The sequence below is a fragment of the Balaenoptera ricei genome, chromosome 4 (genome assembly GCF_028023285.1).
Source record: "Balaenoptera ricei isolate mBalRic1 chromosome 4, mBalRic1.hap2, whole genome shotgun sequence".
NCBI lineage: Eukaryota > Metazoa > Chordata > Mammalia > Artiodactyla > Balaenopteridae > Balaenoptera > Balaenoptera ricei.
The window spans coordinates 21,351,407-21,377,339 of record NC_082642.1 but is presented as its reverse complement, the minus strand read 5'-3'; the positions used below and the strand labels follow the sequence as shown (position 1 = coordinate 21,377,339).

Below are 25,933 nucleotides of genomic sequence, written 5' to 3'. Positions count from 1 at the left end.
TCTGTGTTGGAAGTGACAACATTAGTCCCCAATACCCAAGCGAGAAACCCAAGGTTCCTCCCTCTTACTCTCTCCTCCTCCTTTTCTGTGAATTCTTTCTCACTATCTAATCAGTGCCCTTCTCTTTGTTAATTACTGCCACCTTCCTGGTTTAGGGTCTCACCACTTCTTGCATGGATTCTTAAAGCCTTCTAATTGATTTCCATGCCTCCACTCAGCTACTAGAGTGGTCTTCCTCAAACATAAACCTCATCATGTTACTTCCCAGCCTAAATGTCTTGTTTCTCTTCACATAGTTTTCCAAATAAAGTTCAGACTGCTTAGGTTAGCACACAAGACAGTCTGTGGTCCAGTTCCTACTGCTCTCTGGTTTCCTCCCCTCTTGCATGTCTGTACACTCCCTCCAGTGAAATCAGCTGGAACTATCATAGTTCTGAACTCACTGTGCCATGTTAGGCCTCTGAGCCTTCACATGTATGTCTCCCTCTGCCTAGAGTATTCTTCCTTTCCTTTTTGTCTAACTAATTCTCATTAATCCCTCAAAACTAGGTATATACATCCCTTATTTGGGGAAACCTTTCCTGACTCTTAGATCTGATTTAAATACTCTCTTTCAAAATGGACAAAGGGCATGAAGAAAGGCTTTGTGAATGAACAACACAAAATGCCTACTAGGTAAATAAAAAGATGTTCAGGCTCAGATTAAAACAATGTAGTTCATTTATTCACCTATCAAATTGGCAAAGATTTAAAGAGTGGTATCACTCAAGGAGAACGTGGGGAGATGGGTCCACTCCTACACTGACATTGGAAGTATAAATTTGCCATTTTTCTGGAGGGCAGAAAACGGATGTATATATCTATTTATCTAAGAAACATTAAAAAGTATATGCATACACATACACCCCTTTTGACTCAGCATTCTCCTCCTTGCAATATTTCCTAAGAAAATAACTTTTTTTGGTAAAACATATTTTCACAAGAAAAATTTCAGGATGTTCATTCATAAAAATATTAACAGTGGTTATTTCTAAATGGTAATATGAGTAATTAAAGTGTTTTTCTAACTTTTCTGAGAAGAACTTGTATTAATTGTGAGTGCAAAACAGGGGAAACAGAAGCCCCACCCTAGTGCTCCTGATACCCTGTTGTGCTTGCCTCCCTTGTTGCCCTCATTAAACAGTGAGTGTGCTGAGGGCTATCACCATGAATTATTCAGTATCATCCCACCAGCACCTGGCTCAGAGTAGAAAATGCTGGATGAGTGAGTTATACCAGTAACAGCTAACAGTTATTGAGCATTTCCTGTGTCTTGGGCATTGTTCTAAGCATTTGACATATTAACCTCATCCTCATGAGATGGGTACTATTATTATCTCTGTTTTGCAGGTGACAAAAGTTAACCAACTTCTGTAAGGCCACACAGCTGTAAGCGGCAGGGTTGGGATTCAAACCCATGCAGACTGGCTTTTACTAGTGACACAAGATAGCATCGTGGTTCTGAGTTAGATTGTATCTCTGATTGAGAATAGTTGGATTAGATTCCATGTCTAGGATTCCAGCCAGACAATTGGGCATCAGCTGAATCGTGGTCTAAATAAAAAGGCAGAATTTGACACCCACAGATCTGAACCAAATACCAGGGAAGTAATCTTCATTTCTTTGGCCTTTTAAAAAAAAAAAACTCAAATCATTTTAGACTGTAAACTTCTCATTGAAATTGGTATCACCCCTTGGGATTTAGCTTTGTTATATGTTCCCTGTCTCTGCTATTCATGTCCCTTCAAAACTTAAAGACCTAAATTTTTAATTAGTTCATTAACTCTTCTTCCCACCACTTCTCTTTCTCAGTAAGATTACTTATGAGAAGTTCATCAAATTTTATTTTTAAAACCTATCAATCTTCATTTTTGCCATATCTTCTCTTTTTTTCTTCATATTTTCTTCTAAAGTCTCAGAATTTCTGAAAGCTGCATTCCTATTATCTGGAACTATACTGAATAATATGATGGCCACTAGCCATATGTGGCTTTCTAAGTTAAAATTAATCAAAATTAATTTGAATAGGCAAAAGATTTAAACAGTGCTTCTCCAGGGAGATACGGGGCTGGTCAGTAAGCACAGGAAAAGATGTTCAACATCATTAGCCATGTAGATGTAGGTTAAAGCCCCAATGAGATAACACTACACACTATTAGAAAGGCTAAAATAGAAAATACTGACAATCACAAATGTTGAAGAGGATGTGGAATCAACCATATCTCTCATACATTACTGGTGGGAATGTAAAATGGTATAGCCACTCTGGTAAACAGTTTGGCAGTTTCTTACAAAAATACACTTAACGTTCAACCCAACAATCAGACTTGTAAATAACCTGTGGTTAATTACCATAGAGAAATGAAAAACATGTTCACACAAAAACCTGCACACTAATACTCACAGCAGCTTTATTTGTAATAACCAAAACTGCAAACAACATAAATATCCTTTAATAGGTAAATGGGCAGACAAGCTGTGGTATATCCATACAATAAACTCAGCAATAAAAAGGAATGAACTGTTGATAAATGCAGTAAAGTGAATGACTCTCAAAATCATTGTGTTCAGTGAGAGAAGCCAATCTCAAAAGCTTACACACTGTGTGATGCCACACATAAAACATTCTTGAAATGACAAAATCATAATGATGGAGAACAGATCAGTGGTCTGTTGACTGTATGACTACAAAAGGGTAGTATGAGGGGTTTTGAGGGACGATGGGGTAGTTATGTATCCTGATTGTGGTGGTACTTACTATAAAAGGAAGGGGAGAAGGAAAGAAAAGGAAGAAGTGATTCATGTAAAACTGATGCTATCCAAATAAGCTCTGTTAATAGTCAGTTTCCTGGTTTTGGTCACTGTGCTGTGGTGATATAGGATGTTACCATTCGAGGAAACTGGGGGAAGGGTACACAGGAACTCTCTATATTATTTTTGTAACTTCTATGTGAGTCTACAACAATTTCAAAATTAAGATTTTTAAAGTTACAATTAAGTGCTTCGGTTACACCAGCCACGTTTTAAGTACTCAGCAGTCCCATGTGGCTAATGGCAGCCATATCAGTGCAGATATGGAATGTTTCCATCAATGCAGAAAGTTTTATTAGACAGCACTGGTCTAAAAGCATACATCTGACTCTGGCCAGTGTTCTCTCCTCCTTGACTATTTCAGATTCTGATATCACATGAATACTTTCTTGTATTTTCTGTCATGTTACTTTATCAACTTGTTGTTTTGCTTATTTTCAAACCTAGAGAAATACTTCTCTTTAGTTCCTCAAATTTCATGTCAATTTAGGAATTTATTTGACATGGGTTTTAATAGGTATCTGGATATTTAAATTTTCTAACAGTTCTGCATTTTGCTTCTGGACCAGTTTTATCACCTGTATTAAGATATAGTCCTGGGACTTCCCTGGCAGTCCAGTGGTTAGGACTCCGTGCTTCCACTGCCGGGGGCATGGGTTTGGTCCCTGGTCAGGGAACTAAGATCCCGCATGCTGCACGGTGCGGCCAAAAAAAAAAAGATTAAAAAAAAAAAAGCTCTCATACAGTTATTCTAATATACTTTCTTGACAATATCCATTGTATTTTCCTTCTCTTTTATCCTTACCCAAAAGCTTTTTCAAAATCTTGGATTTCTGAAAAGGTGCATAGTTTTTTGTGTTTGGTGCTGTTTCTTCCCTGTCTTCTGGATGTACATCTTTTGAAAAGGTAATTCCTTCGATTGCCATGTTCTAGTCTTTTGTCCCATAACACTTATTCCTCTTTGGCACCTTTGTATTTTCACTTAAAAATTAATGGGTGCCCACTTTATTGTGGAACTTTACTATGGAACTTTATACTTGAGCTTCATCCACCCTGCAGGATACTTAGCTTTATAGTTTTATATGAGCCACCATCTGGGATTTGAAGGCAAGGCAATAGAGGATGAAACAACAGCTCAAGATCCATTCACATAGCAACAAAGTTGAGACACTGAAGGAAAGAAAAGAATGGGGTGACTCACCTGAAGAAAGCCACAAAGAAAGAAAAAGAAAGGAATATTGGAATTAAGATTTATATATTTGTGGAAGGAAAATCTGAATATTATAATGATGTCAGTGTTCCTTCAAAATAATTCATAAGTTTATTGCAATTATAATCAAATTCCTATAGGATTTTTCTTAAAACTTGACAATGCAGAAACTCATCTGGAAGACCATCAAAGAATATTTGAAGCGTAAAAAAGAATCATAATTAGAAATATGAGGGAAAAAAGCCAGGTAGTAAAACTTAATAAGACAACAGTAATTATGATAGTGTAAGCTTGGCATAAAAACAGAGTAATAATCATTGAATCTAAAGAGCCAGGAAATATACCCTAAACAGTATAAGAATTCAACAAAAAAAAGGGTTCTTCTTGAGTTAATTGTATAAATTGTATCTGATTTCACTGTCTCTAATACATAAATAAACAAAGGATATGAATAGAAAATTTACCAAAGAAGAAATATAACAAATAAGGAAAATAAACAGAATTTTCTAGGATTGAAGAAATAAAAATGAAAACAATGAAGTTCTGTTTCTCATTATTAAATGGGTAAAGGTTTTTATCATTAAAATGCTGATGCAATTGATGGTACAGTTAAACTCATGTTCTCCTTCTCTGCTGTCATCATCTCCTTCCTATCGTGGCCTTACTGCACTTTTCTTGGTGCAGTAGTATTGCACATTCTATCATTCAACAAATCATATCAGCTCTACCTTTGAAATATATACAGCGTTTAAATGTCTCCAGTGTTCCTCTCCTGGTTCAAGCCCCCAGCCTTCTTGCCTGATTTATTGCTATAGCCCCTGACTTGTTTCTTCTTATCTTGCTCCTCTGCAATCTCCTCTGAACACAGAAGCCAAAATTACCAATTTAAAATGTAAGTCTGCCAGCAATCCCACTACTGGACATATACCCTGAGAAAACCATAATTCAAAAAGAGTCATGTACCACGGTGTTCATTGCAGCACTATTTACAATAGCCAGGACATGGAAGCAACCTAAGTGTCCATCGACAGATGAATGGGTAAAGATGATGTGGCACATATATACAATGGAATATTACTCAGCCATAAAAAGAAATGAAATTGAGTTATTTATAGTGAGGTGGATGGACCTAGAGTCTGTCATATAGAGTGAAGTAAGTCAGAAAGAGAAAAACAAATACTGTATGCTAACACATATATATGGAATCTAAAAAAAAAAATGGTTCTGATGAACTTAGGGGCAGGACAGGAATAAAGATGCAGATGTAGAGAATGGACTTGACACAGGGATGGGGAAGGGTAAGCTGGGACGAAGTGAGAGAGTGGCATCAACATATATACACTACCGAATGTAAAATAATTAACTAGTGGGAAGCAGCTGCCTAGCACAGGGAGATCAGCTCGGGGCTTTGTGACCACCTAGAGGGGTGGGATAGGGAGGGTGGGAGGGAGATGCAAGAGGGAGGGGGTATGGGGATATACGTATACATATAGCTGATTCCCTTTGTTATACAGCAGAAACTAACACAACGTTGTAAAGCAATTATACTCCAATAAAGATGTTACATAACTAACTAACTAAAAAAAAAAAAAAAGTCAGTCTGATCATGTCATTTCTATGCTCAGTAGACATCAGTTGTATCCCACCTCACTCAGAGTAAAGCCAAATTCATCATAATAGTCTACAGACCCTGCATGGTTTAGTCTCCCACCTTTCCTTTCTGACCTCGTCTCCCACACTGCCCCCCTTACTTTCCGTACTCTGGTCATGTTAGCCTCCTTTTCATTCTTGTAGTAAGTCAAGCATACTCACACCTCAGAGCCTTTTTACTTATGGTTATTCTGCCTGAGATGTTTTAGCCCAAAATACCTCCTCAACCTGCTCCCTCTCTTCTTTCAGATCTCTGTTCAGATGTCAGTGAGGTCTTCCCTGACTGCCCTTTGTAACACAGCACCCTCTCATCCTTTCTAAGCCCTTGCTCCACTTCATTTTTCTCTATTGCACATATCACCATCTAAGTTATATGTTTACTTATGTGTTGTTTTTCTTTTTCCAGCTAGATTCAGTTCAATAGGGACAGGGACTTTATTCACTGCTGTATCCCTAGCACTTAGCAAGTGCCTGGCACATAGTAGGCACTCAGTATTTATTGATTAAGTAGGAACATTGATTGAACCTTTCTGTTCTGTTTTTTAAATTTTTTTCTTTTATTCTTTTTTTTCTTTTTTTAATTAATTTTTTTATTGGAGTATAGTTGATTTACAATGTTGTGTTAGTCTCTGCTGTACAGCACAGTGAGTAAGTTATACATATTTTATGATAGTTTGTGTCCCTCCAACTGGCAGATATAACAATTAGAAACATATACGCATCTAACAACAGAATATCAAAATACAGAAAGCAAAACAAGTTAAGGGAGCAATAGAAAACTCAACAATAATATTTGGAGACTTCAATAGCCCCACTTTCAATAATGGATAGAACTACTAGGCAGAAGTTGATTGAACCTTTTTGGACAGCAACTTACAGCATGGTTTAAAAGCCTTTTTTTTTTTAAAGTAAGAGAATGTTAAATTCTATCCATTGATGACAAGAGAGAGAGGTCTGCATGTAGCAGGGTCTGAGAGGATGAGATCAAGAGCAGTAATAAAGGTTGTTTTTCTCTCTCTCTCTTAGAGAGTAAGAAAAGAGATGATGGTAGGGTAATAATTTCCAAGTATAGAGGAAGTTGTACAATCAAGAACAAGCACTGTGTGTTGGCCGTCTTTAATAAACTCAAAATGGATCAAAGACCTGAACATAAGGCCGGACACTATAAAACTCTTAGAGGAAAACATAGGCAGAACACTCTTTGACATAAATCGCAGCAAGATCTTTTTTGACCCACCTCCTAGAGTAATAAAAATAAAAACAAAAATAAACAAATGGGACCTAATTAAACTTAAAAGCTTTTGCACAACAAAGGAAACCATAAACAAGACGAAAAACAACCCTCAGAATGGGAGAAAATATTTGGAAACGAAGCAGCTGACAAAGGATTAATCTCCAAAATATACAAACAGCTCATACAGCTCAATATCAAAAAAACACAACCCAATCACAAAATGGGCACAAGACCTAAATAGACATTTCACCAGAGAAGACATACAGATGGCCAACAAACAGATGAAATGCTCAACATCACTAATTATTAGAGAAATGCAAATCAAAACTACAATGAGGTGTCACCTCACACCAGTCAGAATGGCCATCATCAAAAAATCTACAAACAATAAATGCTGGAGAGGTTGTGGAGAAAAGGGAACCCACTTGCACGGTTGGTGGGAATGTAAATTGGTACAGCCACTATGGATAACAGTATGGAGAGTCCTTTAAAAACTAAAAATAGAGCTACCATATGATCCTGCAATCCCACTCCTGGGCATATATCGAGAGAAAACTATAATTCGAAAAGATACATGCACCCCAGTGTTTATTGCAGCACTGTTTACAATAGCCAAGACATGGAAGCAACCTAAATGTCCATCAGCAGAGGAATGGATAAAGAAGATGTGGTACATGTGTATAATGGAATATTACTCAGCCATAAAAAGGAACAAAATTGGGTCATTTGTAGAGACGTGGATGGACCTAGAGACTGTCATACAGAGTGAAGTAAGTTAGAGAAAAACAAATATCGTATATTAACGCATGTATGTGGAATCTAGAAAAATGGTATAGATGATTTTATTTGCAAAGCAGAAATAGAGACACATAGAGAACCAATGTACGGATACCAAGGGGGAAAGGAGGGGAGTGGGATGAATTGGGAGATTGGGATTGACATATATATACTATTGATACTATGTATAAAATAGATAACTAATGAGAACCTACTATATAGCTCAAGGAAGTCTACTCAGTGCTCTGTGGTGACCTAAACAGGAAGGAAATCCAGAAAAGAAGGGATATATATATACATTTAGCTGATTCACCTTGCTGTACAGTAGAAACTAACACAACATTGTAAAGCAACTATACTCCAATAAAAATTAAAAGGAAAAAAAAAGAAAACTAGGTTGATGGAAGCAAAATGTTGATGCAGGTCAGTAGCAGAAAATAAGGCTATAGGTGACGAATAGATGTTAAAAGTGTTGAAAAATGAGTCAGAGGAGCTAGGCCTGCCATGATGCATGATAGAGTTCAGTAATGTGAATTCTTGAACTATGAGAGGTGAGAAAGCTCTCTAAATCCAAGCTAGTCAGTGTCATGTAAGATAGCAAGGAGGGTAGGATAAGAAATACCAATTGAGAGGCAGTTGTAACAAGGCAGAGCTGAGGTATTACTACTCTAGGTTAGTAAGGAGTGTATGAAGCAAAGGCATGAATCAAAGATAAGCCGTCCGTGATGTGGCAAAGAATGAGGTGATTAACTGCATATGGGATGCAAAGGGAGAGGAAATAAAAGGTTCTCTCAGTATTAGAGATCATATTCCCTTTTAATTATTTTCTTTTTTCATTATAGGTTTTCCTGTCATTCACAGAAAAATGGATCATTTAAACCTTTGGAGGACTCAGTTATCACAATACTTCTATACTACCAACTGAGATTCATGACAGTAAATTTATGACCATAAATGTCTGCATCATAGAACTGCTGAAGAACTAAAAGAGAATATTCTTTAATCTTCTTAAAATTTATTCCTAAAAATAATCCTATAGTATCATGATATTACTAAATTAAACTAGAAGGCACAATTATTAAATTATTAGACTTGTTAATAAGAGCACACATGTGCAACGGCTACTGTATCCTGACAGTTACCAAACCTCAAATTTTGATGATTTCCCTTTGTGGGAAAGGTCATTATATTTACAAGAAACCACTGAACATTGTCATCAAATATATTTTCAGCTGAGTGTCATTTAGGAGAATTTACTTGAAACAAGTTCTAGAAAATTCCACGCCCCACCACTAAGTGGATTTGATATTATGGCAGCAACTTACAGACTTGTGGTTAGTACTGTGAACCACTACAGCAGTGTGGTGATAGACCGGCGTTTTGAGCAAGCTGTACATTATTGCACTGGAACCTGCCACACCTTCACACATGGAGTTGACTGCATTGTGGTCCATCATAGTGTTTGTGCAGACCTCTTACACATCCCTGTGTCTCAGTTCAGAGATGCAGATCTGGACTCTCTGTTTCTACCCCATGAAAATGGGTTTTCCTCAGCTGAAGGTGACTATCCCCATCAGGCCCTCACAGGCATACCCAGGGTCAGGAAAGGATCTACATTTCAGAACACCTGTAACTTAAAGGACATTGCAGGAGAAGCAATCAGTTTTGCCAGTGGGAAAATAAAAGAATTTTCCCTTGAAAAACTCAAAAACTCTAACCACGCAGCTTACAGAAAGGGAAGGAAAGTTAAGTCTGACTCATTTAACAGGAGGTCAGTTGATTTTGACTTGCTCTGTGGCCATTATAACCATGATGGGAACTCCCCATCCTTTGGTTTACTCCGGAGTTCCTCAGTTGAGGAAAAATCTTTATCCCATAGAAACTCACTTGATATGAACCTGACTTCATTGCTTCTTCACAACTTCTCTGAAGAAGACCTGGTTACTCAGATTTTGGAAAAACATAAAATAGATAATTTTTCTTCTGCAACAGACATAAAGATGTGCTTAGATATCTTGCTAAAATGCTCTGAGGATTTGAAAAAATGCACAGACATCATAAAACAATGTATAAAGAAAAAGTCAGGGAGTAGCATCAATGAAGGAAATGGTAATGATGCAATTTCTAGCTCTGAAACTGTCTATATGAATGTAATGACCAGGTTAGCATCCTATCTCAAAAAGCTACCATTTGAATTCATGCAGTCTGGGAATAATGAGGCTATAGATTTAACAGAACTGGTCAGTAATATGCCTAGTTTACAACTGACTCCCTTCTCCCCAGTATTTGGCACTGAACAGCCCCCTAAGTATGAGGATGTTGTCCAGCTCTCAGCCCCTGACTCTGGACACTTTCAAACTATAGAATTGCAAGATGACAAGCACAGTTCTAGGAAAACAGACACTGTAAAATCCATTCCAAAGAACTCTACAAATTCCTTGTGTAATTTAGAGATAAGTGATCCCAGACCTCTAAAAAATGTCCAGCTTCAATCACAGTCATTAACCATGAACGCTTTAGAAAATGTTTCTTCTGGTAATCTAATGGAAACCCTTTATATTGAGGAAGAGTCAGATGGAAAGAAAGCATTAGATAAAGGACAGAGGACAGAAAATGGACCCAGTCAGGAGTTGTTAAAGGTAAATGAAGATAGAGCAGAATTATCAGATCGTGGTACTCATCTTAAAAAATGCCCTGCCTCAATGCAAAATGAAATTGGTAAGATATTTGAGAAACCAGTTGTTAATCTACCTGAGGAAGATCTTAAATCAAAAGTTCCTAAAGTTGAAGAGGGAAACCACAGAGATTTTATGAATCCTAACAGTCAGGAAGAGATAGATAAATTGTTAATGGATTTGGAATCTTTCTCACAGAAAATGGAGACCGCTCTAAGAGAGCCACTTGCCAAAGGTAAAAGCTCTGTCTCTCTAAATAGTCATAGTCAGTTGACTGGTCAGCTCCCTGTAGATCTTGAGCCTAAATCTAAAGTCTCTTCACCCACGGAAAAAGTCTCACCTTCCTGCCTAACAAGGATTATTGAAACCAACGGACACAAAATAGAGGAAGAGGATCGAGCCCTCTTACTGCGAATTCTAGAAAGCATTGAAGATTTTGCTCAAGAACTGGTTGAATGCAAATCAGGCAGAGGGAGCCTATCACAAGAAAAAGAGATGATGCAAATTCTACAAGAAACCTTGACAACTTCCTCGCAGGCCAGTTTATCAGTCTGTAGAAGTCCTGTTGGTGATAAAGCCAATGACACTACCTCAGTGGTTTTGATTCAGCAGACCCCAGAGGTGATCAAGGTAAGACCCGACAATCTTCAGTTCTGAGATGTCTCCAAAGAAATGTTCTAATGTTTGCAAAATTTATAAACAAAAACTTTTTTTATTACTCATTTTATGTTCTACTAAAGCTCCTGCCCTGCAGTAGGCACGGTCTCACTAAGTTCAGTGGAGAAAGCCAAAAAGCAAAGTCTTTAGAGTCAATCAGACTAGTTTTAGTTGCCTTCCCCACATCCTTTATCATCTTCCTAGCTCTGTGACCAAAGGAAAGTTACTTAGCCTTAATATTCTCATCTATATAATGGAAATAATAACGATCAAGATAACATATGTGAAGCACAAGCAAGGTGCCTTACACAAAGTAGGCATTTAATATTAGTTCTCACCCTCAGTCAACCAGTAGGCCACTTACTACTGAATGCTGTGTAGAGTGCAAGCCAGAGTAGAACTTAAAATCTAGTTGGGGAAACAAAGCTAACGTACCAGAAACAGTATGTGAACATGTAAGCATGTCTCTGAAAGTTTTGTAAGTGCAGTAGGTCTTCAAAGAAGGTAAAGACTAGAGGATGTGAGATTTCCTTCATCATGCAAGTGGGAATAAATATCCATCTACAGTCATAGGGTAGAAGTGTTTTCAAAAGGCTTTGAATCTACCCTGCCACTGATAGCACTGTTTTTGAATAATCCCAGAAAGGGAGTTATCTGCCCATTTGTAGGTATGTGTGTGTGTCGTAGCACAACAGGATTATTTTTGTTCATTTTACATGTCCAACGCAGTTGTTAAGAGGCTCTGCTCCACCTCACTCAGGGACCCAGGCTGATGGATGCTCCATGTTCCTACAGCTGCCCCATTGCCCCATCTGGAATATGTGGCCTGTGAGTTCACTGAGGAAGGCGAAGAAAGGGATGGAGCTTTTAACTGCCTTGTCCCACACGTGACACACTTCCCATCTGCTCACAATCCAGTGATTCCAACCTGAAGTCTAAGAATCATAGGGGAGCACATAGAATATTTGGTGAGCACTGTCTCTACCATATGAATATACCATACATGCCAACATGTATGAATTCAGACATGAAGCCAAGTCAACAAAGCAAGTTGTAAAATAATGATATGAATTATTTAGAGATATTTACATTTGTCCAAAAAGTATGAATAAATACATGGATACACCAAATACAATATTCAGAACAATGATTAATTCCTAGAGGAAGGAAGAGAGATGGAACTGAGGAAGGGCGCCCAGGGCCTCAGTAAAATTAGTAATGTTCTATTTCATAATCTGGTGATGGATCGTAAGTATTTTGTCATATTATTTTATGCCATGTTGTATATCTTTAATGTAGTAAATTTGAAAAACAAATGGATATTAGAGATGGCATAAATATGGCCAAGTTAAAAAACAAGTTATTATTTTAGCTTTAATGTTTTCATTGGAACAGGAAAAAATGCATATTGTGATCAGATGAATAAATTTTACCTCGTATTTGTTTTGTGGCTGTTGTTCTCCTGTGCACATTTTTAGTTACCAGTGACACTAAAGTTTAAAACAATACCTACTTAAGGTTATTAAATAATTTAGGTCTAAAGATCCTCAAGTGTTCACTGAGCATTTCTGTGAAATCTCTTTGTGAGCCTCCTCATTCATTGATTCACAGATGGTAATATCTATAGTTAACGTGGGTCAGTGCTGGTGGGAGGAACTATGGAAATTAATTATAAAAATAAGAAAAAAATCCTTTCATGTACACAGGCAATACTGATGTGCTTAATATTTTATAAAGAAAAGAAAATGCCTATATAGCAACCTCAAAATGGTAATAACAGAAGATCTAACAGTTTTTGTGATCTGAGCCATGCCAAGATATTTAGATGTATTATCTCACTATTTCCCCATTAAAAAAAAAGTCTGCTTTCTCTGATGACATATTCCAATGTCTCACAACCACTCTAGCCAGAAACTCTTACTGTAATACAGTGTTTTGAATTTTATTTAATCCTCTTGCCCCATTATCTTCTGTGAAAAAAGGAGACAAAATTCTTCTAGGAGAGGTGGGCTACAGAAAGCAGAAAATGTGAACTTGAAGCCAAGAATAGGTCCCGTGCAGCACCTCTCCTGTGTCCCTGGCTGACAGCTCATAAGTGGGTCTCCAATCTACATACAGCTACCTAAAAATGACACACTGGCCTCTAATGAGCTCCCGAGTTTTTTGACAAGTATGGACTGAAGTCAAAATCATATTAAAAGACTCTCCCATAGGTCTTTTAAATAAGTTCCAATATCATAGAATAAAATTTGATGAGATTTCTTCTTTTTTTCCCCCCAGAGGTACATAATTTTTTTTAATTGAGGTACAATTGACATATTATATTAGTTTCAGGTGTACAACATAACGACTTGATATTTGTATGTGCTGTGAAATAATCACCACAGTAAGTCTCATTACCATCCATCACCATTACAATTTTTATTTCTTTGTTGAGATGTTGAGATTTCTTCTTAATGAAAGTTGAAAAAGTAATTCATGAAGAGCTAATTTAAAGAAACAGGTAATATAAAATGTTTAATTCAGGAAGGTACTTAATGCAAGAAAACAAAACCATTCTTCCTTGCCTCCTACCTTTTCATTTTTTTTATCTTTCTTTTCTTCTTATGAAATATTTTAAATCAGGAGATGGCAAACGTTTTCTATAAAGGGCCAAATAGTAAATATCTTAGGCTTTGCAGGTCACAAGTTCTCTGTCACATAGTCTTCTTTGTTGTTTGTTTGTTTGTTTAAACAACCTTTTAATAATGTAAAACCATTCTTAGCTCCAAGTCTTAAAAAATGGGCAGTGGGCCAGATTTGGCCCACAGACTGTAGTTTTTCAACCCCTATTTTAAACAAATAGAAAAGTATTGTGAATGATAGAAAAAGCATTCTTATTACTCACCACTTAGCTTTGTCAAATCTTAACGTTTTGCCATAGCTTTGTTTCAGATCTTTGTTTTACTTAATATTTTCATTAATATTATTATCATCATTTAAAAAAAGGTCATCTCAGATATAGTTGAAATCCCTAGGGCTCCCCTCCCCAGTATTCTCTCCCCTTTCCAGAAGTAACCACTTCCTGAAGTGTCAATATTTATCTCCTGCAAGTTTTTTTTTAAACTTTTTTTTTTTTTTAAAGGGAACAAACGCTATTTATTTATTTATTTTGGCTGTGTTGGGTCTTCGTTTCTGTGCGAGGGCTTTCTCTAGTTGCGGGGAGCGGGGGCCACTCTTCATCACGGTGCGCGGGCCTCTCACTGTCGCGGCCTCTCTTGTTGCGGAGCACAAGCTCCAGACACGCAGGCTCAGTAGCTGTGGCTCACGGGCCTAGTTGCTCCACGGCATGTGGGATCTTCCCAGACCAGGGCTCGAACCTGTGTCCCCTGCATTGGCAGGCAGATTCTCAACCACTGCGCCACCAGGGAAGCCCCTAAAACATTTTTTAAATTTTATTTATTTTTGGCTGCACTGGGTCTTCGTTGCTGCACGCGGGCTTTCTCTAGTTGCAGTGAACGAGGGCTACTCTTCATTGCAGTGCGCGGGCTTCTCATTGCGGTGGCTTCTCTTGTTGTGGAGCACGGGCTCAGTAGTTGTGGCTCGCGGGCTCTAGAGTGCAGGCTCAGTAGTCATGGCACACAGGATTAGTTGCTCCGTGGCATGTGGGATCTTCCTGGACCGGGCTCGAACCTGTGTCCCCTGCATTGGCAGGCAGATTCTTAACCACTGTGCCACCAGGGAAGTCCCATCCTGCAAGTTTTGTTGTTACAGTATTGTTGGTCATGTTTTTATTCTTGTATAAAAAAATGAACAGAAAGTAGCAGAAAATAAAATCAGAGAGGTAGGTTGGGGCCAGCTTACAAATGACCTTCCTTGTATGCTATGCTAAAGAGTTTGTTCTACAAAAAAGAAGCAGACTCACAGATATAGAGAACAAACTAGTGGTTGCCAGTGGGGAGAGGGAAGCGGGGAGGGGCAATATAGTGTTGGGGGAGTAAGAGGTATAAACTACTAGGTATAAAATAAGCTACAAGGATATATTGTGCAACACGGGGAATATAGCCAATATTTTATAATAACTATAAATGGAGCATAACCTTTAAAAATTGTGAATCACTATATCATACACCTGTAACTTACATAATATTGTACAGCAACTATACTTCAATTTTAAAAAAAAGAGTTTGTTCTAGGGGAGTGGGGAGCTAAAGAAGACTTTAAAGCAGAGGAGTCCCACAAGTACAGTTTTTTAAGAATAATAATTTTTTAAAGAATAATAAATTTTAAATTAAGCCTCTTATTTTTTCAACATTTTGGACAGTCAAAAATTTTCCAGTTGTTCAAAACATTTCAAGTAAACGACTTACATAAGGGGCATGTAGGAATTGCTTTTATATGACATTGATGATTATCCCTGAGAAGAAAGATTGACTTGACAATATTATATGTAATTAATATTTTAATACATATGTATTTCAAAATAATTTCTCACAAGGAACAGTATTTGTTGTCCAGAAATACAATTCAAACCTATATTGGGAGAGGGAGTCAAATAGAAAATACTAGGAGGATGTTGAGAGATTGATAAAGAGGATATTGGTCTAAATCAGGGGTCAGCAACCTGTGGCCCGTGGGCCAAATGGGACCTGCCACTTGTGTTTGTAAATAGTTTTATTGGAACACAGCTACAGTCCTTCACTTACATATGGTCTATGACTGCTCTTGTGCTCTGCCTACTAAGTTGAGTAGTTACAACAGAGACCTTAAAGCCTAATATATTTACAATCTGGCCATTTACAGAAAAGTTTGCTAATTCTTAGTCTAGATATTATTTCATAGTAGATCAGCAAAACAGACTTTTTTTTCATTTTAAATTATTTTAAACTATTATTGATTTTTTTCTAAAAACAGACTTTTGATAAGGTTCATTGTGATATTTTGTTAAAGACATTGGAAATCTTGGAAACATCATTAAATATCAATAGCAAAAACTACCAATGATGGATGGCAGTAAAACAGTGTACCAGTAGAAATAGAAAAGTAAGTAAGCCCAGAGTTTCAGAATCCTTCATCATGGGTTCTGATCCACACAGCTTTCTCCCCTTTCCTCTCCAGTCACTACCTATCTCTGACTTTTCCGCTTAAGATAGATTCCTTTTTTTTTTTTTAACATCTTTATTGGAGTATAATTGCTTTACAATGGTGTGTTAGTTTCTGCTGTATAACAAAGTGAATCAGCTATACATACACATATATCCACATATCCCCTCCCTCTTGCATCTCCCTCCCACCCTCCCTATCCCACCCCTCTAGGTGGTCACAGAGCATGGAGCTGATCTCCCTGTGCTATGTGGCAAAACAGATTCCTTTTCATCCCCTGTCTTATTGCCTGTTCTTTTTTCCTTTCTTTGCTCATGAACTCTCTCACTATGTCAAGTTATCTATATTATTGGTCAACAAATGAGTGTTTGCCTCTGTACATACTTTTTTCACAAAGACTCTAAGTGACAGGAAACAATCATGTAGGTCCTAGAATAGCTGAGATGTTTTTCAGATGGGTCAGAAATGAGTTAAACAAAAGAGAACAGTATGTTTTCACTTATATGTAGAATCTAAAAAATTAAAGCAAATGAATGAATATCGCAAAACAGAAACAGACTCACAGATATAGAGAACAAACTAGTGGTTACCAGTGGGTTGAGGGGTGGGAGATAGAGCAAGATAGGGGAAGGAGGTTAAGAGGAACAAACTACTAAGGAGAAAATAAAGAAGCTACAAGGATATATTGTACAGCATTGGGAATGTAGCCAGTATTTTATAATAACTAAATGGAGTATAATCTATAAAAATACCAAATCACTATGTTGTACACCTGAAACTAATATAATATTTAAATCAACTGTACTTCAATTTAAAAATAAAAACAGCTTGTAGAGGAGAGAAAGGAGGTGTGGCTGAGGTTTCAAAGGGTTTCATAATAACAAATGGGTGAATTACTGAGGACATGTTTTGACATGAGACATTAAAAAAATTTTTAAACACTGAGAAAAATTGTACTGCTTTGGAAGTTCACATAATAAATGATATTTTAATTCCATGTTTTATTACCTCCAGCAGATGGTATTACAGTCATTTCTGGTCTGTTTTTAGCCTTATGGGGCAATAACCTGTTGGCTGCTATTCACAGGTTAAAATAATAAACCCTAGCCTCCCCTGAAAATTATTTACTTTTACTTAATTTTAGTAAAAACAAAGCCAGGGGAAAATTTCCATTACTGCTTATCTCAATGGAAAGAGTGGAGGGCAGGGGGAAGAATTCTTCAATGAAAGAGGAAGATTTTTTTTAAAGCTATACTATAATATTTAAGTCTAGTGAAACCTTACAAATTTCACTATTTGAGGGGGAAACCTGTCTGAATTACTAGAAAGTACAAATTAAAATTTTAATGTTTAATTTTTTTAAAAAAAACTATTAATTTCAAGATTAAAGAGTAAAACTATTGTCAGAGTATTGCCAGGTGTGAACTTTAGCTGGATCTATCTTAATAATGTGGTAAAGATCATTCATAGTTGTTAAAAAATGATTAAAGAAGACAATTTAGGTGATCAAACACTTTATTTAACACTTCATGAAGTAGAATCTCCTTTTGGAGAACGGCAAACTGGAGTGGAAGGCAAGAAGCTTTTATAGGATAAAGAATAAAGAAAAAGGAAGAGGCAAATATCTGATTGGCTGGGGCCCCATAGTCAACCTTGTTTGGGGTGAGAAGGCCCAGAGTTGGCTTGGCATTTGGGGATTAGCTGACTGAATATACAACATTTTTGGTCAAGTGGACCATTTACAGGGACACATAAGTTATCCAAGTTTTGGTTTGGTGACATGGCAGGAGCAGCTCCATCTTGAGCCTAGAAGTTTATTTCAACATAGTTAACACATTATTGGTATGCAAAACGGAGGTTGCTAAAATGCTTTAAAATGCTTTTAAAAAGATAGTTTCTAAATAGCTTAAGCATGTACTATGTACAGCACACAGTTGGGGATAAAGATAAATCAGACATCATAAGCTTTGTGGCGCTCACAGTCTAGTAGGAGAGATGAGCTATTTATTGTGATGCAAAGTAGAAAGAATGGATTCCATGAGAGAGATAAGTGAAGTGCTGCAGAGTTCAGAGGATGGAGAGAGAGATCCCAGCTTGTGGAATTCAAGGAAGTTTCTCTGGAGGAAATAGCATTTGGATATGGATACCCTGCTCTTATCCAATTAATTTACTTAAGGTCCTAAATGTTGGTGTTATTACAGTGTTAATGATACTAAGAGTAGAGGTTTATTTCTCACATTGGCTTAGACCATTTCCATACTGTTCCAAGACATCAAAATGTACCTTAATCTTCTCCATCTATCTTACAAATATAAGCCTTTGGTCCTAGGGGAATCCAGTAAGGGAGGCTAGATGGATAGATCATAAATCCATTGTTTCTCTCAAACTCAGGCTCTCTGGTAGTCTAATCTTGATGATCAAGGGCAAATGAAATGGGCTTAACAGAACTCTCCTTCCAAGAGAGTATAAAGGGAAATATAAGCACAGCAGTATATTATTTCAAATTCCAAGTTAGTAGAATTCACACTAATAAAGTAAAGGGTTAAATGGGTGGGACCCATCTCCCATCATTTTTCTGCAGTTTTTAAGTCAGACTTTAAGCAGACATTCTATCTCACAACCTAATTCATACCTTATCTTCTCTTTACCACTTCAGGCTCCAAAATTGTAATCTCCAGCTCCCAAACATACCCCTGTTAAAAATGAAATATTAAAGTAAGCACATGCAGAGAGATTTATGAATTCCTCTCAAGTTTCTTTGCCTGGGCCACTATCCTCTATTGGCCTTTGTTTAGCAAATGGTAACATTAAATAAGTATTTATTGAATGAATAAACAAAAAAGCGAATGAATAATCAAATGAAGGGATTTTTGCTTGTCTGCTTTGCCCCCTTCTCAAATGGAAACTCTGCCCTCTTGCCTGAAGGCCATCTCTTTCCTGGCCCTTGGCTTCTCAAGGGTGCATGCAAAAGGACCTGACATAAGGTTCCCTTCTAGGACTTGAGGGTGGTGCCTCAGCAAGACTCAAGTATCTCACCCAGACCTCTGGCCTCTTAATTCCTCTAGCTTTTAACACCTAAAAACCTATGGTGTTCTGGAGAAAATCCCATCACCTTCCCTGGCAAGAGGGGAGAACCCCATTAAAAGTGTAGATCATTTTACCTTATCGCAGGATGGAAATTTCTTGATTATGGACTGTAGGCATTTTGAGGAGAGGGTGCTCCCTTATTCACCATTGCACCCTCAAGCCCTATTGTAGTACCTCCATATACAAGCTGTTTGTTTAAATCCTGAAAATTCCTTTTCCCCATTCTCAGAAGTCCCATCTTCATCCCCATGGATTTAGGTTGGAAAAGAACTTTTCTGGACACTTAATTTCAGTACAGTTGTTTGTTTTTGTTTGTTTGTTTTTGGATGCCCAAGAGGGTCAGAGAAATCTTTTAAGGTGGGAAGGATTTACACTTATTACTAGAACTCACTTTGTTTTTTCTGACCCTGATCAGGAATATATGTCTGAGATATCATTCCAGGGGCAATAATGGGCCTTCCTAGGTTAATGATCTAACATTACGGGTTTTTTCAAAGTTTAGATATTATATTGTATAATTTCATACATATATTTAAATGCAGAATAATTATGTAAATAAATAAAATTGTAGCAAAGCACACTTTTGGAACCTTATTAAAAGTTTCTTCTGGAGCATTTCTCTTTTTACTTTCTAGGTTTGTATCCATGCTTTCATTAAGATGAACCAGCCATGTCATTGAGGGAAAATGTTTCTTCTCCCCCAGCTTTATAGGTGCTGATGGTTTCTTGAGTTCAGTGCTGGGAATGTTTGACTAGAAATCAAAACACTCAAATAGGAAACCATTCTCCCTTCTACTTCATTAACCACCATGTAGATTAATAAAAGTAAAAAGGGATCTGGCCAGGGGCAAATATAAATTTGCAGAATGAGTTCAACCAGTGTTCGCCCTCCACCTTTAATGTCTTCTGAGATCAGGTCCTTTTGCATCTCCACCCGTTCTAATTAATCAACATCACTTATCTCAGATATGTCCCCACCTGTATTCAAAAGAATATGGTAGATATGTATGTACTAATGTAGAAAAATGGTCAAGATAAATAGATAAAAATATAAATTGCAAAACAGATGTACCAATGTGATCCCTTTTTGTTATTAATATGTCTGTGTGTACACAGAAAAATGGGGGGGTAAGTATGCTCCCAATTATGCATGTTCCTCAGAAGTAAAATGCGAGACCCAGATATCCAGATACTCCTGCTAAGTATAGCCCCCCCTACAGCCTCCAGAACAGGAGCAAAAAGGAGCTCCCAGAGCTCAGATTGTTCCTGGTAAGCAGTCCTCGGTTCCCCTCACCATTTCTGCCTTAAGACCATCAGGACTAATCTGATATGCCCTTCATCCCTGTTTACATTAGTCACCACAGAAGTCTAGGAATCCAGATCATCACTCTCCTCCTCACCCTACTCTTGTACATCCCCTTTTCTGAGTCCGGCCCTGAAATCCTATCACCAAGCCCTCTTGATCATCCACTGGCAAAATGTCCTAGGTCATCAAACTCTTTTCTAAACATTCCCTTTACCTTCTTGTTCTAACTGAAACCCAATTCTCCCTAAGAGTACTATAGCCATGTGAAATGATGGCACTTTTCTTTCCCACTCCACCCCCTGTCTCACTGGATCTAGAGGGAGCAGTAAATGTTCTTACATTTCATTGCAGCTTCCAGACTACTCTTTTTCCCACCTCTCTGAAACTACCCTCCCCCAACTTTGAGCTAATGTCATCAGACTTGCCACCCACTACCCCTCCTTGATTTTAGTCATCTACCACCCCCAGGTCCCTTCCCTTATTTCTTGAAGATTTTAACTCCTGGCTGTATGACACTTTCCAATACTACTTGCTAACATTCTTGTGAGTTTTCAGTAGATGAGGCATTCAGTACATGGGCTTCTCAGTTCTTTGATCTCTCCTCCAGTGAGCTTGTCCTCTGCCCTTCTTTAGCTACTCATTCTCTGGTCCTGTGTTTATGTCAGTGGCTTTAAAAGTATGGTTCCCAACTAACAGCATTAGCATCACCTGGGAACTGGATAGAAATGCATATTCTCAGGCCCCGGCCCAGGCCTACTAAATTAAAACTCAGGGTGAGGCCCAGCAACCTGTGCTTTAACAAGCCCTTTAGGTGATTCTGATACATGATCTTGTTTGAGAACCACTGTCATAGTTCATCATTAAAATCACTCTCTGAATATACTCTGTTTCCATGCCTTGCCTTCATTTTGTGGTACTCATCTGGGAAAACTCCAACTCATGTTAAATGTGTTCTCTGTCTACTCTGGGCTTTTATTTGTGCAGCTGACCTTGGCTGGAGAATACCACACAACCATACTGAGTGGTCTTGCGTTAAATTTATGACTGCCAACATACAGTGTACCTTTAGCACTCTGGCAGTCCTACTACATTTCCCTAACTCCCTCACTTTCCCGCTCTGCAAATGACTCTTTCGTAGTTTCTCCTCTGTCCTCTAACATCTCCTCTTCCATCCTTGCCCTCAGCGAATTACTTTGGTTCCTATTTTACTGAGAAAACTGAAGCAATACGAGGAGACCTGTAGCCACCCACCTAGCCATATCAGTACCTATATACTTTCCCTTCCCTTCTGTTGCTGTGCATCTACAGTCCGGGCACCTTTCTAAAGCCATCCTCTATACTTGTGCTCTAGATCCCCTCCTCTCGCATCAACCCAGGGACACTCCTCCAGTGATTGACCCTTTTCTCCCCTGCAGTCATCAGTTTTTTCCCTTTGATCATTCTGTCAGCAGATAAACATGCAACAATTCTGCCCTCTTTAAAACCAGGCATCCAAAAGGCACTTTGACATCCAAGAGACACAGCTCCATCAGCTGTTATATTTGCACCATAATGCTCATCCCTAGGGTCCTTGACCATCAATTCTAGCCTTCTCTTTTTTTTTTTTTTTTTACATCTTTATTGAAGTATAATTGCTTTACAATGGTGTGTTAGTTTCTGCTTTATAACAAAGTGAATCAGCTATACGTACATCCCCATATCTCCTCCCTCTTGCGTCTCCCTCCCACCCTCCCTATCCCACCCCTCTAGGTGATCACAAAGCACTGAGCTGTGCTATGTAGCTGCTTCCCACTAGCTGTGTCTGTGTCTTTATTCCTGTCCTGCCCCTAGGTTCTTCATAACCTTTTTTTTTTTTTAGATTCCATATATATGTGTCAGCATACAGTATTTGTTTTTCTCTTTCTGACTTACTTCACTGTGTATGACAGACTCTAGGTCCATCCACCTCACTACAAATAACTCAATTTCGTTTCTTTTTATGGCTGAGTAGTATTCCATTGTATATATGTGCCACATCATCTTTATCCATTCATCTGTCGATGGACACTTAGGTTGCTTTCATGTCCGGGCTATTGTAAATAGAGCTGCAGTGAACATTGTGATACATGACTCTTTTTCTTTTTTTTCTTTTTCTATGTTTTCCTGTAAGAGTTTTATACTGTCCAGTCTTACATTTAGGTCTCTAATCCATTTTGAGTTTCTTTTTGTGTATGGTGTTAGGGAGTGTTCTAATTTCATTCTCTTACATGTAGCTGTCCAGTTTTCCCAGCACCACTTATAGAAGAGACTGTCTTTTCTCCATTGTATATCCTTGCCTTCTTTGCCATAGATTAGTAGACCACAGGTGTGTGGGTTTATCTCTGGGCTTTCTGTCCTGTTCCATTGATCTATATTTCTGTTTTTGTGCCAGTACCATACTGTCTTGATTACTGTAGCTTTGTAGTATAGTCTGAAGTCAGGGAGTCTGATTCCTCCAGCTCCATTTTTTACCCTAGAGACTGCTTTGGCTATTCGGGGTCTTTTGTGTCTCCATACAAATTTTAAGACTTTTTTGTTCTAGTTCTGTAAAAAATGACATTGGTAATTTGATAGGGATTGCATTGAATCTGTAGATTGCTTTGGATAGTATAGTCATTTCACAATATTGATTCTTCCAATCCAAGAACATGGTATATCTCTCCATCTGTTTGTATCATCTTTAATTTCTTTCATCAGTGTCTTATAGTTTTCTGCATACAGGTCTTTTGTCTCCCTAGGTAGGTTTATTCCTAGGTATTTTATTCTTTTTGTTGCAGTGGTAAATGGGAGTCTATCCTTAATTTCTCTTTCAGATTTTTCGTGATTATTATATAGGAAAGCAAGAGATTTCTATGCATTAATTTTGTATCCTGCAACTTTACCAAATTCATTGATTAGCTCTAGTAGTTTTCTGGTAGCATCTTTAGGCTTCTCTATGTATCGTATCATGTCATCTGCAAACAGAGACAGTTTGACTTCTTCTTTTCCAGTTTGTATTCCTTTTATTTCTTTTTCTTCTCTGATTGCCGTGGCTAGGACTTGCAAAACTATGTTGAAGAATAGTGGTGAGAGTGGACATCCTTGTTGCTGATTTTAGAAGAAATGCTTTCAGTTTTTCACCATTGAGAATGATGTTTGCTGTGAGTTTTTCGTATATGGCCTTTATTATGTTGAAGTAGGTTCCCTCTATGCCCACTTTCTGGAGAGTTTTTATCATTAATGGGTGTTGAACTTTGTCAAAAGCTTTTTCTGCATCTATTGAGATGGTCTTATGGTTTTTCTTCTTCCGTTTGTTAATATGGTGTATCACATTGATTTTGCATATATTGAAGAATCCTTGCATCCTTGGGGTAAATCCCACTTGATCATGGTGTATGATCCTTTTAATGCATTGTTGGATTCTGTTTGCGAGTATTTTGTTGAGGATTTTTGCATCTATATTTATCAGTGATATTAGTCTGTAATTTTCTTTTTTTGTAGTATCTTTGTCTGGTTTTGGTATCAGGGTGATGGTGGCCTTGTAGAATGAGTTTGGGAGTGTTCCTTCCTCTGCAATTTTTTGGAAGAGTTTGAGAAGGATGGGTGTTAGCTCTTCTCTAAATGTTTGATAGAATTCACCTGTGAAGCCATCTGGTCCTGGACTTTTGTTTGTTGGAAGATTTTTAATCACAGTTTCAATTTCATTATTTGTGATTGGTCTGTTTATATTTTCTATTTCTTCCTGGTTCAGTCTTGGAAGGTTATACCTTTCTAAGAATTTGTCCATTTCTTCCAGGTTGTCCATTTTATTGGCATAGAGTTGCTTGTAGTAGTCTCTTAGGATGCTTTGTATTTCTGCGGTGTCTGTTGTAACTTCTCCATTTTCATTCCTGATTTTCTTGATTTGAGTCCTCGCCCTCTTGATGAGTCTGGCTAATGGCTTCTCAATTTTCTTTATCTTCTCAAAGAACCAGCTTTTAGTTTTATTGATCTTTGCTATTGTTTTCTTTGTTTCTATTTCATTTATTTTTGCTCTGATCTTTATAATTTCTTTCCTTCTGCTAACTTTGGGTTTTGTTTGTTCTTCTTTCTCTAGTTCCTTTAGGTGTGATGTTAGATTGTTTATTTGAGATTTTTCTTGTTTCTTGAGGTAGGCTTGTATTGCTATAAACTTCCCTCTTAGAACTGCTTTTGCTACATCACATAGGTTTTGGATCATCGTGTTTTCACTGTCATTTGTCTCTAGGTATTTTTTGATTTCCTCTTTGATTTCTTCAGTGATCTCTTGGTTATTTAGTAACGTATTGTTTAGCCTCCGTGTGTTCGTGTTTTTTATGTTTTTTTCCCTGTAATCGATTTGTAATCTCATAGCGTCATGGTCAGAAAAGATGCTTGATATGACTTCAATTTTCTTAAATTTACTGAGGCTTGATTTGTGACCCAAGATGTGATCTATCCTGGAGAATCTTCTGTGCACACTTGAGAAGAAAGTGTAATATGCTGTTTTGGGATCGAATGTCCTATAAATATCAATTAAATCTATCTGGTCTATTGTGTCATTTAAAGCTGTGTTTCCTTATTAATTTTCTGTTTGGATGATCTGTCTGTTGGTGTAAGTGAGGTGTTAAAGTCCCCCACTATTATTGTGTTACTGTCTATTTCCTCTTTTATAGCTGTTAGCAGTTGCCTTATGTATCGAGGTGCTCCTATGTTGGGTGCATATATATTTATAATTGTTATATCTTCTTCTTGGATTGATCCCTTGATCATTATATAGTGTCCTTCCTTGTCTTTTGTAACATTCTTTATTTTAAAGTCTACTTTATCTGATATGAGTATAAAAAGGAATGGAGCAATTAAATATCAAACAATTACACAACGAAAAACATTTTTTTAAGGAATGAAATACTAATACATATTACAATACATATTTCTTTTGATTTCCATTTGCATGGAATATCTTTTTCCATTCCCTCACTTTCAGTCTGTATGTGTCCCTAGGACTGAAGTGGGTCTATTGTAGACAGCATATATATGGGTCTTGTTTTTGTATCCATTCAGCGAGCCTCTGTCTTTTGGTCGGAGCATTTAATCCATTCCCGTTTAAGATAATTATTGATATGTAAGTTCCTATTACCATTTCTTAATTGTTATGAGTTTGTTTTTGTAGGTCCTTTTCTTCTCTTGTGTTTCCCGCTTAGAGAAATTCCTTTAGCATCTGTTGTAGAGCTGGTTTGGTGGTGCTAAATTCTCTTAGCTTTTGCTTGTCTAAAGCTTTTGATTTCTCCATGAAATCTGAATGAGATCCTTGCTGGGTACAGTATCTTGGTTGTAGCTTCTTCCCTTTCATCGCTTTAAATACATCGTGCCACTCCCTTCTGGCTTGTAGAGTTCCTGCTGAGAAATCA

At 37.5% G+C, this 25,933-nt stretch overlaps 1 protein-coding gene across 2 annotated transcripts in view; it reads left to right on the top strand.

Annotated features, from left to right (window-relative positions):
- Positions 1-25,933, top strand: part of PPP2R3A (protein phosphatase 2 regulatory subunit B''alpha) — a 210,498-nt gene that overhangs the window by 41,114 nt on the left and 143,451 nt on the right. For both annotated transcript variants that reach the window (XM_059920276.1, XM_059920277.1), the window contains one exon: positions 8,564-11,026. In XM_059920276.1, the coding sequence (XP_059776259.1) occupies positions 9,032-11,026 (1,995 nt within the window). In that variant the 5' untranslated portion in view covers positions 8,564-9,031. The remainder of the gene's footprint in view (positions 1-8,563; positions 11,027-25,933) is intronic.